Consider the following 21,599-nt stretch of genomic DNA (forward strand, 5'->3'; position numbering starts at 1 on the left):
TACCCCTTACCCCCCCCCTTCTTCAAGTGGAGGATGGAGCCCTTACCACTTACAAGTACCAAGCTTCTGGGGCAGTCAACCATGGAGGCACCCTGCACAAAACAGACAATACCATTCAGTCCAGCGTAGGGCAGTGTTTATGGTATGTAATTCAGAATAAATCTAATATAGATCAGAAGAAATTTGTTTAGAGTTACTTCTCATCAGATTCTCATGGGCAAGTGATTAAAAATACTCTGAGAAATGGTTTGCCTGAATTAACTTGGACAAATATTTTTTTAAACATGGAGGGCACCCAAGTTATTTTGGGCAAATCACAGAAGGGATCAAAGAAAAAGAAACTTTTTTAAATGACAAAAAAGATTTAAAAAAAAAAGATTTCAATATTGAACAAAAGAAAATCAATTGTATCCTAAAGTTAATATTTCATCTACCCAAACTCTCATTCCAATTTAATGGTCAGTTCCCATCACTTCATTTTAGGTAATTATGAAAAATATTAACAAGATAGACATTGCAAACTGTGTCTAAATTTCTTATACTTGGGACTGATAAAAAGTGTCTTCAGCCATAGTCCAACATACTAACCTCATTAGCAGCTTCTGTAAACTAAACAGGTTCTAATATATGTATAAAGACAAATCCCCCCCTCAAAAGATATCCCCCTCTAAGTAAATGTACAAATATCATTAATTTCCTCCAGCTTGACCCTCTCTGTGTTTGCTGAAATTTGGTTGGTTATTAGGTAGATATACAAAAATCAATATTGACAGAATTCAGATTTAAATATCCAACAATAGTAAAGCTGCACCCTCCTAAATGTATGGAGGTCAGTACTTTGTAGATTTCTCTATGTTATGTGCCATATTTAGGTTATCTATAAAAGGTGAAAGTTTGTATTGAACTGGTTAAAGTTTTCCCTATCGGCTGAGATAGCCCAAGTGATTGTAGTTCTGAAATAATTTTATGGTTTAGATCAAATATGTAGACTTAGCAGTTAATCAAATCCAAATATTTAACATTTATTTATTGAGTATATTTAGTGCAGAAATATAATAATGGAATATGAAAAAGCTTAAGTTTCATCGTATAAGTATAAGCTGTGAAAAAGAGAAATATATAACCTAACTTATTTTAGCTCATTTCCAAAAAAAAGCCTGATGTGGAAGGGGTTAAATTACCTGTTATAATTAGAGCTGGGTAATTAGTAATATTTGCTATCAATTAGTACACTGATCCTCAAACCATAGCACATAATTCCCCCTCCCCTCCAAAAAACAAAAAGTTGGTGGCAGGTGCTGCCACATAGTTGCATTCCCTCTAGTAAACAGCTCCAAATGATAAATAATTAAATAAATACAAAATGTTGGCAGCTGGTTGCCTTCTCTACAATTGTCAGTTCAAAATTAGTGATGGTAGCAAGTAGCCTTGCCATAAGAACTTTAAGGCTAAAATTGGACGGAATACAGATAACCCATTATTTACTGCTTAATAACATACAAACATAATAGTAATATTTTGATTACTTGCTTGAATAGTTGCAATAATATAAAAACTAGTAATAATTAGAAACTGTAATTTTGATTAGTTTGTTATTTTCATGACAGTTGATTTAATAGTAATATTGATTAATTGATTCTTGGAATAATATAAAATTGTAATAATAAAAAACAAACACTTATTTTTATCAGTTTAATTTTAATTTTGATTAATTGATTAGTATGCATAGGATTCATCAATGTCAAAGGTAATTGATTAAATTGCCTGGCTCTAGCTATAATAGGTAGTGACTGTTTAAATTAGGATTTATCATAACAAGGTGTATCATTGGTTTTTATATATGCATCTGTGTGACATTTCTGTTAAGTGTCAACATATATGTACAAGAAAAAGCATGAAATGAAATGCTGGTATCAATGTTGCAGATACCATCACTGATTTAGTTTTACTTCTGAAATAGTAACATTTACATATAACATTAACATGCGATCAATGTGCATTTTCCCAGCAAATAAATACTCTTGTAGTGAAAGAATTTGGTTGTTCACACTGTCTGTTATAACAAATCATGATATATATATATATATGTTGTGTTCACAATTTACATAACATGACATACTAACACTGTTTGGATACACAATTTAATGAGCAACTTTTCTGTGGATTTGTAGATTGAATGTATACTAATCTGTTTGCTTACTGTTTGTGATAACAATGTACTTAAAAGTTTAGAGGGAATGATAATAACATTCTACACAAAATTCAATTGGCTGTAAAACAATCCCAAACATTTTGTATCATGTTTAATGTTTATGGGCTAATGACAGTATGTTATCCTGTCATATTGTGAATAGTTTAATAATACATTAAAATGTATATTTTTATTAATTTCTGTGAACATTTTTAATAAATATTATCAATTTTGTTTATTTATTTTTTGACCTGACATAATCTGTGCTTCAGGTGGATGCTAAGCATAATATATGTGGGCTTGTTTACAAAATGTTTCTTTTTTGTGACTTTTATCTTCAAAATAAAAGTTATTTTAACTAAGCCAGGCAACAGATTATTTTATTATTCATATTTTAGCATTGTTGATATCTTATATTGAAGTACAATAAGACCTGAAACATGGAGTTATACAGTAAATAAGCTATATAGCTTTTGTGAGAATAAAAGAAGTGGATAAGTTGTCCATACCTCAATTAATATTCATATAATTCTATTTTATACAATTAGGATGTGGAAGATTTTGTTGACTACGATGATTTTAGTGAAGGAAAACAAGTCATTGTGGGAATTTGTGCCATGGCTAAGAAGTCGTACTCCAGACCAATGGGGGAGATACTAACTCGTTTGGAAGAGTTTGAATACATCCGTACAGTAATATTTCCCGAAGAAATTATTATAAATGTATGTTTTGCATGTGTTAATTTTAATTTTGTAAGATTATACCCAGTTCTTGATCAGGTATATTAACAGAAAACCCATTTTATTTGGAAGTTTTAGACAGAATGTACTGTTTCATTTAGAACAATTTTAACAAGCTTAATCCATCATTTGTAGTTGGGAGTGTTTTATACTTCCAAAGGTGGAAGATAGTTGTTACATTGTATGTGAGGTTATTTTTATGCATTGATATACAATTCAGTATAGGTTCAAATGAAATGCAGGATAATTGTAGATTATATTTGTTCATATATTTGTGTATGTTAAATCTAATATTCTTTTGGTAAAATATGAGCAGTTCAAATATCTGTACATAGCTGCTCAAGAGTGTAATATTCAAAATTTTGATTGTGATGTAAAAGCTTATACTTATGCAGTGATACATATTTCAAATGTTTTGGATACAATTCGAAAGTACTAGGTAAAAAACAGGGGGATTGAATTTGTTGTATATTTAGATAAAACACACCAACAATTTTCAGTTGTTTGTCCCCTCACCCCTCACAATGGCTCATTGGTAAGTCTGAGGGCTTACAGTGCTAAAACTTGGGTTTTGATACCTGTGGTGGGCAGAGCAGAGGTAGCTCAATATATAGCTCTGTGGTTACTAACAAAAAAAAAAACAAAAAGAAACACTTGTCATTTTGGTATTATTTTATCATGTAACCCAACCAAAAATGTTAATTTTTAAATCTGTTTTTATTTAGTTTCTTTTTTGAAAGATTTTTCATTGAATAATTTCAAATGTTGATGAAATGTTTTGGGAGAATTATTAAAGTATGTTTTTATCTGCAGGAACCAATAGAAAAATGGCCACTTTGTGATTGCTTAATTTCCTTTCATTCAAAGGGTTTTCCTCTTTCCAAAGTAATAGATTATGTGAAATTGAGAAACCCTTTCATCATCAATGACTTGTACATGCAGTTTGATATCCAAGATAGGTGAGTTGAAGAAAAAAAAAAGATTATGATCGTTAGTTCTCTTGACAGTAATATTTATGAAAAATTCACTTAATTCTAAAAGTTCTATATTTTATACATTCTTTCATAATTATCAGTGTATTACCATAGTTTCACTTGGATGTTCTGAAATTTTTGACAATGTCTTTAAAATTGTAAAGATTTTCTTTCTAAAATATCAAGTCAAAATATCAACTGAGGTTATACTTGAACTGTAAAAATATCTACTAATATATCAAGTGGTAATTTAGATGAAATTGCTACAATTAAAGGTATTCATAGTAATTTGTTGAATATGTCATTCTTCTTTATAGATAGTTTCATTAGTATAATTGGTTACAATGTTAAAAATACTATGAGTATTATTATTATCATTAATTTGACATTTAGATAATAGTACTCACCTTCCACCCTTCCACGTAATAACATGTAGTGTCCTAGTATATGATCCAATAAAGAATAGACTATACTCTCTACCAATAGGAGTGATATACAACCTCCTTGTGCAGTATTCCTTTCTAGCACTTTGTGTAAATCACAAGTTTCGGCTGCCAGTTGTTTCCTGTGTTTCATTCACGACAGTCAGTATTTTTAATTCAGGCCCTTCCATTTGGGTTACCTACAGCCCTGTATGTTTTCAACCGTGTTCTGATGGCTTTTACATGGAAGATACACTTTTTGGGTCTACACTTCCATTACTTCATTTGTGATTGGCTTCTCTTTGCCTGGCAAGCATCCTCTGCTGTGACTTCACTCTACTTTGAGAATCTGCTCATTTAGATTGACTATTAAAAGTTCTCAAAGTCATTATTGACCCCTACTTACTATCTCATTCATATGGGGACTCTCTCAAGTTGTTTGCTAGACAAACTCAGTTTTCTCCTTTACATCTCCAAAACATGGAACTTCTTAGCTATTAAAGTTCTCATATCTCATTCCCTTTCTGTGTGAGATGTTCTGTCTCTTTTGTGGACTCTATCCTCTCTCTCGCCCCTTAATTCTGTGGGACATGCCCAATTGCATTTCTTTAAGTTTACACTCTGACAGATCCACTGACTTCTCTTTTTTCTCTTCTTCCATCTCTTCACCTATCAAGAGGTTACATGGTCAGTCAAATTGACCAAGCTTGTGTTGAGAGAGTTAAACTACTTTCTTATCATGATATACAAATAACTTTGGCATAAAGATGTAGCTAATAATCCAAATTTTAATAGTATATAAGTTTTAAGTTCTTAATTTTATATAGCAATGTTAAAAAATATCCTGATTTTCCGGAGTATGAGAATTATGACATTCTCTATAGGCATTCCCTTTTCTCTAATTTATTTATCATTGGTCCAAGAAGTACAAAATTTAATGTAAATTAGTTATTATAATGTTGTCATTGCTCAGGCAAAGTATAATTCTTATAGCCTTCAGTTTTATTTGGTTACAGAACCATCAAACAGAAAACCAGACCACTCTTGCCCCACCCACCTGTCACATCCTCTCTTTCAGAAATTTCCAGTAGTTCTCTCTGATGTTTAATACTATATTATTTATCATCAATAGAGAGCCAAAGTTTTAATCTATCAAGTAATGTATTATATGATATTGTTTTCTGTACAGAAAATTCTCAATCATGCTTTTAGTTCAAACTTTATTCCCATGGGAAACACATTGACAAGCATAGCTGAATTTTTAACAGCTCTTGTCACACAGTTAGAAAGATAGAAAAATTGTGATAGTTCTACGACATTGTCTGTTTTTTGCATGTGATTATTCTGTGTTCTTTGGTGCCTTATTTAATTCAGTAAAAAATGATTTAGTACAGTAATACCATTAGTATAAAAAAGAAAGTAGGGTTAAGTGTCATAAACAGCCTAAGGCTTAAAAAACTCAGCTAAGTACTTTATTTTTTTGTTTTTCATGTTTATTCTATATATACTATTATAAATATAACTAAAATGTAAAAATTGGAAACTTTTTAGGTTAGATAAGGTAAAATAAAGAATAATAATAATAATTTTTCACTTGGTACATTCACAAGCATGTAATGAGCAGCTTGTGCATAAGGTAATTTGACAGCATAATGTGAGCTGCACATCCACCAAGTGGTTTACAACTTATACTGTTGTGAATATTAGTTAGGCATGGTTCATAGGGCAATAAAATAATAAAATTTAAGTACTAAGAGATTTATACTGTTAAAAGTTTAAAGCTATTTAGGATAAACAAATGTAGTTTTATGTTAGAATTTGAAGTTATTCTAGAAAGAAAAAAAAATGGTAATTTAGATTTATTTCAATTTTATTTTGGTAGTTACCAAGTCAGTCAAATTGACCAACCTTGTATAGAGTTAAAGTAGAGTAAATAACAGATAAAATATATAGTTTTACTGAAAAGAAAAAGTTTGAAATTTATTTAACACTTTCAATATGGGCTCAGTCAATTTGACCAACCACATGACTTTTTTGTACTCATTTGAAGTCTTTATAGATTTAATACTTATAACTCAATATGGTGGGTACATCTTCACGAAATTTGGCAGTCTTTCAGTTAATATTAGAAGTCTTTCACACACAAAAACTCCTATTTCTTAGTGAAGTATTTTTATAAAATAAAATAAAGATTTGTTCATGAATATATTGGGTATTTGTTTTGAATAGTCTGTGTGCAAAATAATGTTCACGTTAAAATTAAAAATACTTTTCCTCATCTCAAAAAATCTCAAATTTCCTTTCTGTGACCCAAAAACTTTCTAAATGCATTTCAAACGTTTTTTTTTTAAATTAAACTTTATAGTTTATCTGTTATTTTCTCTACCCTATCTCAAAATGGGATTGGTCAATTCGACCAACCTTGTAACCACCAAAAAAAATTGAAATAAATCTAAATTAACCTTTTTTCTTTCTAGAATGACTTCAAATTGTAACATGAAACTAAATTTGTTTATCCATCATATTTATAATTAAATTTTATTGTTTTATTGCCCTTTGAACCATGTCTAATTACTATCTGCGCTATTAGAAGTTGTAATTCACTCGGGGAATGTGCAGCTCACGTTACGCTATCGAATTACCCACGAGCTGTGCGCATGCATGCTTCTTGAATAATTTTTCTTATAATATTATTTATTTTAGCTAATCTAATCTAATCTTAACTAACCTAAAAGGATCCCTATTTTGACATTTTACTTACTTTATAATTACACATAAAGAATAAACATGAAAAACAAGAAATAAAATACTTAACCAATCTTCTTTTTTCTTGCCATTGATTGTCTAAGAGAGTGAACCCTAATTATTATATACTAATGATAGTAATGCATTTAATAATTTTTATTTGATTAAATAATGCACCAAACAATATAGACTAATAACATGCAAAAAGTAGACAAATTCAAAATTTTCCTGGCTTTCTAACTATGCAGCAAGAGCCATTTGAAATTCATCCAAGCTAGTCGTTAACTTTCCCACGGGAACAAAATTGCTACTCCGAGTGACATTGACGGTTATCTGTTCAAAACACAATGTTATACAATACGTCATTTGATAGGTGAAAACCTTGACTTTCTATTGGTTATAGGTAATATACAATGACATGTAAGAGAGAACTATCAATGAACTGTGAAAAAGAGGATGTGACATGTGGGTGTGGCAAGAGGGGTCTGGTTTTCTATTAGAAAACTCTGTAGCCAAAACAAATTGAAGACTATAAAAATTATGGTTTGTCTGAGCAATAATGATTTTATGGAGAGTAATTTACGTTTAATTTCATATATTTTTGAGAGATGATGGATAAAATAGGGATGATAACATATTGAGAGAAAATGTGTAATGTGGATCCCACTAGTGGAAATTCAGAATTTTTTTAAATATTGCCTTGTAGAATTAAGGAATTAAAACTTGTATACTATTAGAATATGGATTATGCTATTCTTATTGGTATAACATAAACAAAAAGTAGTATAATAAAATTTTGAATGTAAGACACTAAAACCTTGTGTCATGCTCAGTAAAGGGTACCATGGGCGATAGAATTAAGAGGTTTTAGAGATTACGCAAATGAAATTTGAGATGTTTGAGATGAAAAGAATATTTTTAATCTTAACATGAAAATCACATTGCACTTAGAGTAGAAGAAAAAAAGACTCAATACATTCACGGACAAATCTTGTAAAAATATTTTATTAAATAATCTGATTTTTTGTGTACAAAATACTTGTAATGTTTATTGAAAGTCTGCCAAATTTTGTGAAGACACACGTACTATATTTAAAATTATATTATGGAAACAAAAAGGAGTACAAAATGGTTATTAAGGTGGTCAATTCGACCAACCTCGTGGTGAGAGAGTTAAAGGCAATCAAAATCATCATTTTTTGCAATGGGACCCTCTATTTTGTGAAATTTATCTTCTTCCACTTTGGCTGAATGTGTAAAGCAACTCATCTTGTGTGCCTGTTTCTCTATGGGAAGTGACACTTTTCATCTCATTGATGTCACCTATACTCTCGCCTCTGATTGTCAACATACCCTGGTTGAAATTTTTGCAGTTGGAGATATGAATGACAGAAGACACCTTTGTGTCACATACTTGCATCACATTGTGGCTTTATCTCTTTCCAGTTCCCATCGTTTAATGTTCCAAGAGAGTTGTTAATAATTTCTTGACATTACAGGTTTGACTTTTACTCCTTACAGTGAATACTTCTTTGCCTAAAACACTGCACTGAGAAGGGGATAACAGAAAGTGTTAATCCCATCTGCCTCTACTCAGTGCCCACTGTTGAGATGATGTTTTCTGTCAAATTGCTTTGGCGGTATTGTACTTTATTAGTTCCATACTGTATGGGGAAAAAACAGAAGTGGCTAAACCACTCCACAACAAGATAGCTCCTGCTGTCCTTATTTGTAATAACCCATTGCACAGTCTCTCAGTGAGTAACCTTATGCAAATGAAAATATTCCTGTTCAGTCCATAATACCTCTCTGGTATTCTTCCCTATGTGAATTCCTCCATCCTGATCTGTTACAGTGGAGTATGGAAAACCCATTCTTTTCCAGTAACATGCTACTGGAGAGGTTTATATGGAGAATTCTGCTTTGGGTCAACATAATCCAATTGATATGGGACTGAGTAAGAACTGAGTAAGACAGTACTAAGAACCAGACCATTTCTAGTTGTGACCAGGCAAATGGATTTTGAGTTCTCTGATATGATTTATCCCTGAATCTGAATATTTTTGGAAGTTTCTTTTACGTATTTCTCACATACTGTATGACATATTGCCTTAGCCACACTTCTGTGGCCAGCTAACTCACTGGGAGTTGAGCAGCCTACACATTACACATACATTTACAACACTTTAATAAAGAGCAGGATATTTATTTGAATTAAAGTTTCTGAACCACCAATACTGGATGAAGAGTATTCCTGCTGGAGATGGATATGGTTACTCATCTAGTGTTGCTTTCACCCCCTAAGTAGGAGATAGATTCCATGTATTTTCTCTTTCTGTCACTGTAGTCTCAGAAAAGAGCACATCTTTTAAATGTATTTCTTTACATCGGCCCCTCCATCATCATTTCAGTATGGGAATCTAGCTAATTATTCCTATGAATATCCTCTTGTTTTACGTGTGAGATTTTTGGGAAGCTATGATGTGGCAAGTTCCTTTTCTTTAGACCTCTCTCACTGTTTTTTATCTGTTACTGTTTTTTTTACTGACCATATCTTTACATTGCTCTTCACATATGGAGCTCAGAACTAATTTACTTTGTTTTCATTTTTCCTTATTGTTCCCTTCTCATTCTTTTAATGGTTTCTTATTCACAAGTTGGGGATTCAGCCAATGTATTAGATCTTGCACTTCTCTTATCAGACCTTCCTAGATTATATTTTGGTCGTTTTTGAGTCTGAAACATTGAATCATATAGAAACTCTCTCTTTAGTGTTGCTCCATATGTGGATCAAACCATTCAGGAATGAAAAATTGACTTCCTGGTTTCTCTTGGGTTTCTGTCAGAATAATTTTTTGGACCCTTGTGCTTCAGTCATTTTTAAGGGGGATCTAGAATGTTTTTTAGATTGTCCGACCTCTTTTCTATATTCTCTGCTTCCTTTCATTCACTAGCAGACTAATTACAAGCTAGTCTTTTATATTAAGAGACTCTTTTAATTTTAGGTGAGAAGGTTTATACATTGCTTAAAATAATTAAGGGATAATTAGTTTTCTGTATTCTAGTTTTGACAAGGCACAACTAATGTTCTTAACAAATGTCAAAGACACACCTAAATTTATTTTTATGCAAAACAAGCACCACATGACTAGTTTTTTAAATTAGAGCTTAATAAAAACTACCAAGCATCTTTCTAGAGCATCCTAAAGATGTTCATTTGGATTTATATCCTGTGGGTGTTCTGGCCAGTCTTCTCCCAGGACATTTCTAACAACTTAAACATATGTGTATGTATTATTTATTAAAAGAAAGTTCTGACCAACTCCACATACATATGGCAACACTAATGGTTATGAGACTGCCAATTCTATTCTTCCAAAAAATTTCTAAATGTTTGAGCATGGGTGTGTGTATATTAGTCATTAGAAGAAACTTCTGACAAACTGCACATACTTATGGCAATATTCTTGGTTATAAGACTGCAAGCTATCTTTTTCCAGGAAATTTCTTACCACTTAAACATGAGTGTGTGTGTGTATTATCCATTAGAAGAAAGTTCTGACCAACACAATTGATTAAGACTGTATCCCCATAACCATAGAGCATTCTTAGTGCCATCTCATAGTGCACAGAGGTCAGTGTAGCCACCAGTATTTATCCCTGCCAAGACTATATGTGCATGTCTTTCCTTTGTAAAAATGGAGGTGAATCTGATTCCAACTGCAACAAATTTCTACTTGTCTCATATGTGGCTGTGGTTAGAATTTGTCTTTGAAGAAGACATCTGTCTAATGTTGTTTTACCAATCAAAATGTTCTTGACACAATTGAACATGCACCATTTCATGGCATTTGGTTAAAAAAAATGCTAACCATTGGTCATTTGGCATAAAGACCAATCTTGTCAAATAGCGATAACTTTGTGGGGTATTTGAAAGTGGTATTCTCTGTTTATCTCTCTGGCCATCTTTATTGGTGCTCTGGAAATGAGTCTTATAGCAGTACTGCAAAGGCTTGTTCTGTTTGACCACCTCAAACTGACCTATTGCTCTCCATGTCACCAAAATGTCCAAATATTTTTGTCAGGGTCCTGGCATGTTTCATTATTAATTTGGATTGCTTTACGCTTTGATATTGTTCAAACTGTTGAGAAACTCATTGTGTTTATCTCAGTTTTACAAAAAGCAATCTCTAGAAAATGGGAAATACACCACTGACTTAGCAATATTGATCAGTAACTTCATCAGCAAGTGAACATAATTGAGAACATGGTGGTTGTTTTAGAGTTTTCATAATTCTGTCTTCAGCAAAAAACTTCTAAAAGAATTACAAAATTTCTAGTCTTAGTTATATTGCCTAAAATCTGATTGTAAAAAGAGAGAGAGAGAGAAATGCAAGCTCAAATGGCAATAATATAATAGAGTATGTGTCATAGCCCTAACTTCCATGCATAAAATAGTCAATATTTGCTGTTGAAGACAGCTTTACCTGGTTATGCCTCTCATTATTTATACAGTGATTGATCTAGGCCAAGATATCTTGAGTGTCATTTTGGCCCCGTTACTAAATGTTTTTAGAACATTCTTCCTTTTTGAAAGGAAAGTCAGGTTGTAAATACAGTATTATGATTTATGTTATTAATATATTGTTTTGTCTCTTTGTGTTCTTCCTACTTTTTCTTTCAGATCTAAAATGAACGAAAGTCTTAGAAAAGTTAGTTCAGGATTTTTGAATTATAAAGGTTAACTGTTTTTTTGAAAAGCTCTTTGTCAGGTAGAATTGAAATAGTAAACTGAAGAACATGTTTGAAAGTAATGGAATGCAATTGTATGGGAAAACCACCAGATATAATGCACACTACAATATGAGAATAGTCTCAGTTATGGATATATTTGTTGGTATGGTGACATGTTGTAGTGGATATTCAACCACCAATCAGGTACAAATTGACTTGTCTGTTTAGCATGTTGAAATAATTTGTGCAATAAATATTATTTGGTTTTAATTACATGCTATGGGAACTTAGCTCTGCCAAAAGCACGGTATTTGGAGAAAGATGCAAGACTTTAACACTTGTTATTAAAATTAAGTTGTGAAAAATTGAAGCATACTTGGAAGACTGTAAATCATAAAAAAAAAGTCTTTTATTAGTGCTTTGTTCAATAATGCATGATCACTTATAATTTATTTTAATAACTACTTCATAGTATTTTTGTTTTGATTGAATGAATATTGTTTTTAATAACTTGTGTGTTACTGTTATTGCTGGAATGTTTTGTATAGCTATTTGTGTATTTTGTATAAAATATAATAAAATATTAGCTATTTAATTTTGGCGGAATTCACATTCATTTAGAATTGGTAAATAATATCCTTGAAAATGACAGATTATGTAAAAAGTCCTGGTATTTGTTCAGTAGGCTGTGCAAACCATGGTATGATGTATTTTGTGGTGCTTGTGATTAATTAGATAAGAATAATCAAGTTTGGTTATTCTGCAAAATACATTAGATATAATTATTTTATAGTCAGAATAATTTGAGATTTGCAGAACATTTTATGAGGAAGTGTACATATCATTGTTTTATATCTTCCTCTTTCCACAGACGTAAGGTTTACAGTATTATAGCTAAAGCAGGAATTGAGTTACCAAGGTTTGCAGTTCTTGATAGAGATTCTCCTAATTCAGCAGGTGAGTGTAAAAGACAAAATTTTGATTTACTGAATGATGTTTAATGCAACCATATTTTTAGTTGTTTTGACTACAGATTGAAAGCTATTGTTCCAGAGTTCATATTGAGTAGCTAAGGGAATTATTCTAAATTTCTTTTTTGTTAACGTATATTTTTATTTATTATTATAAAAGTAACAAAAGTGTAAAAATTAGGAACTTGTTAGGTTTAGACTAGATAAGGTTATGAAAAATAATTTCTCCACAAGATATGCTTATGAGTGGTTTATGTGCTAAGTCATTAAATATGGTAACTTGAGCTATGCGTTCAACAAGTGATTTACAGCTTATATCACAGGATTATTAGTTAGACATAGTTCAAAGGGTGGTAAAAAATTTTAAATTAAATAGAAACAGATGTAGACTGTTACAAGCTTTAAGCTGTTCAGGATAAAGAATTGTAGTTTTCTATTACAATCTGTGATCATTCTAGAAAGAAGAAAGATGGTAATTTAGATTTATTTTGTAATTGTTTTGTGGCAGTTAAATTGACCAAATCCACATAGAGCAAAGGTGGAGAAATAATAAATATAATATTAAATTTTACTGAAAAAAAAACGTTCGATATTAATTTGGAGGTTTTAGAGATTATGCAAATAAAATCTGATAACTGTAAGGTGAGTAAAAGTATTTTTTTATCTTTACATGAAAAATCACCTTGCACTCAGGCTATTGAACACTGACTCCTTATATTCTTGGACAAATCTTTGGTAAAGATACTTAATTAAAAAATCTGATTTTTTATGTACAAAGACTTGTAACATTTACTAAAAGCTTGCCCAATTTTGTGAAGATACTTTTACTATGCTAAGAGTTATATTATGGATACTTTCAGGTTACCTGGTGATTACAAGGTCGGTGAAACTGACTGAACCTATACGAAAAGAGTTAAAAAGTAGTACTACAATAGCTTGGGAAATGTCAGTAGATGTAGCACATAGTTTAATCTGAATTTTTCAGACTTTGGATGAGTTTGAAAAACAAACCACAGTGAAAATGAATATTCATTGACAAAAATAACACATCAGCTAGTGCTCTTAATGACAGTCAGTGCTTTGCAGGCATAAGACTTGTAACTTGTTGGATGGACTTCTTAAACTTTTCTAGATTTTTTTCAGAGTAAGAGAAGTAAACATTTTATGTATGATTCTGTAATACCATCCATCATCCACAATACACATCCATTATTTATGTTACTGATGGTCATTTCAATAGCAAAATAAGGGAAGGTATAACCTCAACGTATCACCTGACCTATCAGTGGAAAACATCAAAGTCTACTATCCAACAGTCTTTCCCATGAGAAAATTCATGTGCACCCCAGGGGATGACCTTGTGATAAAAACTACATAGATATTTAGAAACATGTATGTTTGAAAAAGTTTAAAAATTGTATGTGAACATGAAACATTCATCTTACTAAAGAAGATGTAATGTGTTATGAATTCCACGGTGTCTCACAAACCAAACCAATGACAACACAATTGATCTTTAACTTTATATGCACAAGTTGTTCCACTGGATTGACATCATATCAGAGAAGTAATGTTTGCTACAATTCTGAATTTGCTATGTATATATTCACAAAATTTGGCAAGCTTTTAGTAAATGAGAAAAGTCTATTGTACAAAAAAAAATCAGAATTTTCAATAAGGTATTTTACTAAAGATTTGTCTGACTCTGACGTGTCTGAGTGCAGAGTGATTTTTCATGTTAAGAATTAAAATACCTGTTTTCATCTTACAGTTTTCATGTTTCATTTATTTAACCTCTATTACCCCCTAAATGAATATCAAAAGTGTTTTTGGTAAAACTTTTTATTTTATCCGTTTTTTATGTACCATAACTTTAACTATAGCAAAATAATAAATCGTGATCAATGTACAGTGAAATGAAAAGTTGAAAATATGAAGTAGAATTGAACAAGACTTTTTTTTTATTTCTTTTGTATGTATAATTTACCTTGTTTCATGTAGTTTTTATATTCACAGTTTTAACCTTTTCACATCTATTTTCTGTAAATTTATAGTTTTTTTGTACTTCACACCTACTTGAGCACTAATCCTTTTGTCAAAAAGAATAAACACAGCTGAAATTTATTAGCTATGGGTTGTAAACAGCAGGAGCATAGTACGTGACCAGTGTGGTCTTTGTGAGTGCAAACCATAACTGTGTTAGGCTTCACTATTTTTCAGTTAGTTAGTTCTTGAAATAAAATTTGTTAGAGCAATCAAATATGTATTTCAGAACACAAAGCATATATTAGGTAATAAAATAGAATATCCTATAACAACTGTAATTTAACTGGCTTTTTAACTAAACAATAAATAGGTTAAAAAAATACATTTTCCTGCTCATAGCAGAAAAACACAATTTCATAAAAATAAACTAAGGCTAAGTAACTAATTATGAGCCTCAGCACAAACTAGCTTCCGTACAAATCTTCCAAAGAACAATTTGCTCTTTCTATTGGTTATAAATTATCCAACAGCAAGTGTCAGAGAGAACTACTGACATTTTTGAAATACAGGAGAAGATAGGAAAGACTTTGCTTGTTGTTTTGACGATTTTTCTAATATATCACAAAAGCAGTAAATTTGGAGACTAGATTTTTATATTCTAGTTTGCTTGTATGCACGAGAGTAATTGTACTATAATTTTTGATAATGTATGCCTATCTTTACAAAATCTTGAAAATTATTAGTAAACATTAAAAGGCTTTCATGCATAAAATATCAGGTTTTTAAATTAAGTACTAAGATTTTTTTATTAAAGATTTGCTCATTAATTTTTTTCTTTCAGAATGTTGACTATCCAACATGCAAAGTAATTTTGATTTTAAGGTTAGAAATACTTTTCTTTATCTGAAATTGGTCAAGTTTCATTTGCATAATCTCTATATCCTTCTAGATAATTATCAAAAGTTTTTTGAATAAGACTTAATATTTAATCTGTTATTTTATCAGTATTATCACTATATGGTGTTAGTTGATTTGACTGACCAAGTAACCATCATAAAAATTAGGAAATAAATCTAAGTTACTTTTTTTTTTGTTCTAGAATAACTGCAAATAGTAACGGGAAACCACAAATGTATATTCTAAACAGCTTAAATCTCTTAACATCTTTTCACATTTATTTTCTGTAGTTATTTTATTGCTATCAGATGGCTTAGAAACTAGAAGAAACAAAATGAATTGTACTGTCTGTCTTTTTCAGTATGGACAACGAAGTTCCAAAGTAAATCTTCTGAGAGTTTCTTCTAATCATTTTACAACTATTTCCTATGTTTATTCTACTGTTAGCAGCTGAAGCAGAAGCCTGCTGAATATAAAGCAATAAATCACCTGTTCAGGTGTTACCATATTTTGAGTACTTTGACACTGTCAATATCAAACAAGATTTTGTGGCACAACTCCTAGAATTTTTCCTGCTTTGAAAACACAGTGGGGTATGCTTTAACATCTTGTTGACAGTATAATGGTTACAATGAGAATTGTCTAAAATATTATAAAATGCTTATGCTGTGGCTTTGTAGAAATCTGGACTGATCCAATAAACTTGGTAGGCATTTGAATGCTGGTCGATAAGCAGACATTTCTTTCAGAGTCTATTCAAAATCTGGCTCTCAAAACACAGTGATGATATAGGTGTGAAAGTGCTTATGACCATCCTGTTTCTTATTTTACCATTTTTACACAGTAACCAATAAATCAGTAGTTTCCAGTATTTTTTAAGGTACAATGAGGTTTACATTACCATACATTACATATGTGTGTGTGTGTGTGTGTATATATATATACACAGCATGGTCATAAGTAAACAGACACCACCTCTTCAGAAAAAATGAAATTTTTCAGTCATATTCACAAGAATTGATATATCTATAATTTAATTTATATCTAGTAGATCTTCCTTTTGCTTCGTGGAGTTTGTTGATACTTTGGGGCATCGTGAGAATCATCTCGTCAATTTTAGATTGTAGGATTTTTGCCCACTCTTGCTTCAAAACTTGGAGTAGATTGCTCTTCGAAGTTGGTTTTTGGTTGTTTCTTGACTTGCCGGTCGAGTATGGCCCAGACGTTTTCGATGAAGTTCATATCAGAAGATTGGCTCAGCCAGAGCAACTTCTGGATATGCTACAACATGCCCAGAACTCAAGGTTCTCTCGAATTGTCAGATTTTGTTAGAGAAAGGATAGTTGGTCAAGCAGATGGTGGAATAAGTCAGCAGCAAATTTCGCAGAATTTGGGAATCCCGCTTTCGACAGTCAACAGAATCATAGTGCAGTTCAGGAAACACGGCAAGGAAACAACCGAGCAGCGTCCAGGTCCATCAGATAGGACAAAAAGGGCTGTCAAGAGGAGCATCGAAATGGATCCCAGATTAACGACTGTAGAAGTGGCCAAAGATGGTGGGATGAGCCCGAAATCTTTTCAACGGATTCTCCACAGATTAGGTTATCTTTGCAGAGCAGCTAGACGGAAGCCCTTATTAAGACCTGCCAACATAGTCAGACGAAAGAAGTGGGCAAGTGATATGATGACCAACCCTCTGGACTTTTGGAAGACCGTATTGTTCTCAGACTAATCAAGATTCGCTCAATTTTCGGACAGTGGAAGGATATGGGTCTGGAGAATGCCTCCCCAAGAGTTTTGGCTCAACAGACTGCAGCCAACTGTGGAGCATGGTGGTTTCAGCGTGATGGTTTGGGGAGCTGTTTGGGTTGGTGGGAGATCGAGCTTAGTGGAGTGCGTTGGCAACATACATTTTGCGAAATACGTCCAAATATTGGAGGAAGGACTCTTGCCACTTTACTCCTCGTATTTCGTGAGCAAAAACACAACGTTGTTCCAGGAAGATGGAGCACCGTGTCACACTGCTAGAAACACCCAAAAGTGGCAGGAAGAAAATGGTAAGATAATTAGTGTGCGGACCATTTTCATTTATATAGTGCTCTGTGAACACAAATTGGTTAGCATAAATCAGTTAAATGACGAAAAATTAGGTGTATATTTACTTGTGACCACTCAGTGTAAATTCCTAAATGTGGAAAACTTTTGAAGTATCTTTTGTCTAAAACGAATGCGATATCAAATTACTAACATCGTTTTAGAGACAAATGATTTTATAAAATTTCTCTTAAATCTTTTGGATACATTTCTGTTGTCGATATTGAGTGATGACTAGTTTTGCTACCAGTAAATAACAAACAAAAAAAACAATATATGCCCACTCAAAAATATATCTTTACATTATGAAATGTATGTTGTGAAACATCTATATTTGAAAGTTTGCTTGTTTGTTTTCAAGCACAAAAAGATTATGTGTGCTCTCTCCACTGCAATAATATAAACCTAAATTTTAGCAACTGATTCATAAGGTGGAACACTAAATTTTATAATAATTATTAAAAACACGGTAATACAAAAGACATCTCTGATATGGACGTTTCGGAATTTACTTAAATTCCATCATCATCATTAATATCTCAAAAACATTAGTTCATAATATTCGAACTACAAAAACAACATTAGCATTAAGGAAGTTTTCGTATTCAATCGGAAATTTAAAAATAACAGATTAAAACGGTAACAATATAATGGAATGTACGATGAAACGTGCGGTATACACATGTTTAATAAATAACATTGTTAAGAGAAACTATTATAGATAAAGGTTTAAATATAATTATAAACACTGTATCTTTAAAATAATAATAAATTTCAAATAAAAACACTGAGAATCCAGAATTGATTACATTAATGACAACAGGGAGGAGTTGATGTTATTATTTAGTTCGTAATCTGTGGTTCAAGAGTCGAGAATGTTAATGTTTTCTAGAAGTATAGGGTGATTGTTATTCTCACTGTGCAATCGGATACAAGAATCGGTTGGATTAGTTAACTTATATCCGCTTATTACTGAAATTCCTATGTGCACGTATTTGTAGGTGACGTGTAGTTTTACCAATATAGGTAGCTTTACAGCTACGACAAGTGTATTTATATATATAAACTTACCACTGAACCACCGGGAGGGTTATTTTTGTTTGTTTATTTTAGTATTTGTCGTTTGTCTGTTTTTAAATAAAGCTTCATAGGGCTATCTGCTGTGTCCACCGCGTGGAATAGAACCCCGGGTTTCAGCGTTGTAATTTCTTACATTTACCGCTCACCAACCGGATGACATATGTGAAAGAAATAGTACGAACAGTGAAAACTAAAGTGCTACGTCTATCATGTAATACTAAAAACTTTCACTTTCAAGAGGTTATACAATATGGTGTGGCCTAGTGGTTAGGGCGCTCAACTCGTAAACTGCGGGTTAGGTTTGAATTCCATCACCGAACATGCTCGCCCTTTCAGTAATTAAACAAACAAAGAAAGAAGCAAGCTATTTACTGATCTACTACCAAATTCAGCCCCTTTGATCGTAATGCGCAAGAGCTAGATATAAATGAGACCAAACGTCCAGTGACCTCGAAAGAAAAGCAGTGGTCTACAACAACTCTAAGAAGCATGTCACATTTCCTTTGCTCTCTTTGGATAGATTGGCCAAGTCAATACGTTAGTCCATTTTTGCCATGTTTTCTTTAAAAAGTAGGACGAACGGGGATAAAATACGTCTCATAACGATGCTAAATAGGAGAGGATTTGGTGGCACACCGGTCTTAAAATGATAAAAAATTTCAGAGATTTAGTACTCGCAATTATTGCTAGCATAGACGTTTAATTCAACAAAAAACACAATTTTCTCTTGTACCCCCAATTGTTCATTTACTTCAACCAATGTGAAAGTTCTAGGTTAAGCAGTAACACCTGTTGTGATAACGTAAGATAATTACAAAGAGTCCCTTTTTGCAGATATTGTACATAAATACATTTCCTATGAGAATCTGTGATAAGTTTTTTTCGTTCTTCTAAAAGTTTTTATCTGACGACATTTTCTGAATACGCTCAGGACTCGGTAAGGGAAAAACTAAAATATCAAACTTATCTAGTTTTATATTACATTAAAAACAACATTAATAACTTAACTGGGAGTTTATAAGTGGCTTTAAAAAGAATATTGAACTCTCATCGTAATTTCCTTCTGCCGCAGACAAATGTTAATTTCATCACACGGTTTTTGTAAACAGGCAATGATTAAATTTGGTATAACATATGTATCAATCTTTTTATTAAAGTATCCAATATATCCTTATAAGGTAATTCTTATTTAACATTGGCGTAAAATAAACAAAATTAAAAAGTATTTAACAAAAAATAGGTTTACATTGATAGTTTGCATCACTGTTTGATCCTTTTCAGGGGGTAACTCTTTCATCGCCAGGTTTATAAATAAACAACTCTTCCAACGCCAGATTTGTTTTTAGATACACAATAAAAATAACCGAAAGACATTTGTTTTAATATTCAAATTAATTATCTGAAACTTGAAACAAGTAAACTTTGAAGGGGATACCCCGCTTCATGATTGTACAAAATTCCAATTTCCCATGTTAGTGATTTAGAGGAGAAATATATTCGTCCATGCCCGTGAAAGAATTAATGAACAGCGTAAGAATACAAACAACATTTAAACGTTAGAAATAACAACAATGAACGTGCCTGGAACAACATGTTTAGAATAGCATGCAATCTATTGTTGAAACAATGCTTTTGTGAAAATTGGAATAAAAATGTATAATGTTGTAAGAAACTCTGAATGTTAGCGCTGAAGAGTTATCTGATTCTAAACAGTTTCTTGTTTGGATTTAATTTCACATTACACTAAGTTTCTGATTCAAGACTATTTCAATCATGTACTCAAAAGATTAGCAGAAGACTCTTGAGGGTGAGCGTGGCTTAGTGGGTAGTGGGCCACGCTATCATTCCAAGGGTCCATGGTTCTCATCTCGTTACCACAAAAAACAAAGTCTCGCTCAGCACTTCGAATCTGTGGGTGCCTTATAAATGTGACGGTCAAATCCTACGATTTGCTTAAATAATCTCAAGAGTTGCCGGCGGGTGTTGTTTACTAACTGCTTTTCTTCTGGTATATATATGTTCAAGATTAAAAACGACTATCGTAGATGGTCATTATTCAGCTTTGCGCAAATATCCGAAACAAATAATCATTTAGAAGAAGCCAGTCTTTATAACACATCATCATTAACAGAATGTTTCATCTACTTAGGATGGTGAGACAAGTTATATATAATGAAAGAAAGGGTGCCTATTGGTTCACTAGTTGTCTGTCAACCATATAGGGAGGATGTTTAAAAAAAGACATTAGAAGTTATTCTAACTCCATTTCTTTAGCTTAGCTAAGTTCAAGACACTTTTGTAGCTTATGCTTTATGCTTCTATTTAAGCTGAGCAGGTAGAACCGAATATAAACACTTCAGAACTCAACTTACAAGCGATGGAACCATATCATTTTTAGGTGTATTGATACAAAAACATAAAGATGAGATGGTTACTACCGTTTAACAAAAACCTACAACATAAGTAACTATTCTGATTTTACATCGTCATAAATTAAGTCAGGAATTTTGGACTGTCTCATAACAAAAGCCAAACGTAACATGCGATAAAAGCTATCTTAAGACTGAACTTAACACTCTAACTTCTATCTTTAGGATCAACAACTATCTCAATTCTTTCGTTAAAGAATCTATGAAAAAAGAAGTAGGTAAAAACCTGAACAACAAAGCAACAGAACTGAACCCTGACCTGTTCCTCGTTTGGTATGTAAACTACCTTGAATAGCAGGATTCAGTGAGAGACATCAACGCACACGTCTAAAGGAA

At 32.0% G+C, this 21,599-nt stretch overlaps 1 protein-coding gene across 12 annotated transcripts in view; it reads left to right on the forward strand.

Annotated features, from left to right (window-relative positions):
* The window catches only part of LOC106457347 (inositol hexakisphosphate and diphosphoinositol-pentakisphosphate kinase-like), a 211,293-nt gene that overhangs the window by 19,423 nt on the left and 170,271 nt on the right, over positions 1 to 21,599 (forward strand). For all 12 annotated transcript variants that reach the window (XM_022383235.1, XM_022383240.1, XM_022383244.1 and 9 more), the window contains 3 exons: positions 2,740 to 2,913; positions 3,745 to 3,890; positions 12,678 to 12,763. In XM_022383235.1, the coding sequence (XP_022238943.1) occupies positions 2,740 to 2,913; positions 3,745 to 3,890; positions 12,678 to 12,763 (406 nt within the window). The remainder of the gene's footprint in view (positions 1 to 2,739; positions 2,914 to 3,744; positions 3,891 to 12,677; positions 12,764 to 21,599) is intronic.

This window comes from Limulus polyphemus, unplaced genomic scaffold (assembly GCF_000517525.1).
Source record: "Limulus polyphemus unplaced genomic scaffold, Limulus_polyphemus-2.1.2 Scaffold320, whole genome shotgun sequence".
In the NCBI taxonomy this organism is placed as follows: Eukaryota; Metazoa; Arthropoda; class Merostomata; order Xiphosura; family Limulidae; genus Limulus; species Limulus polyphemus.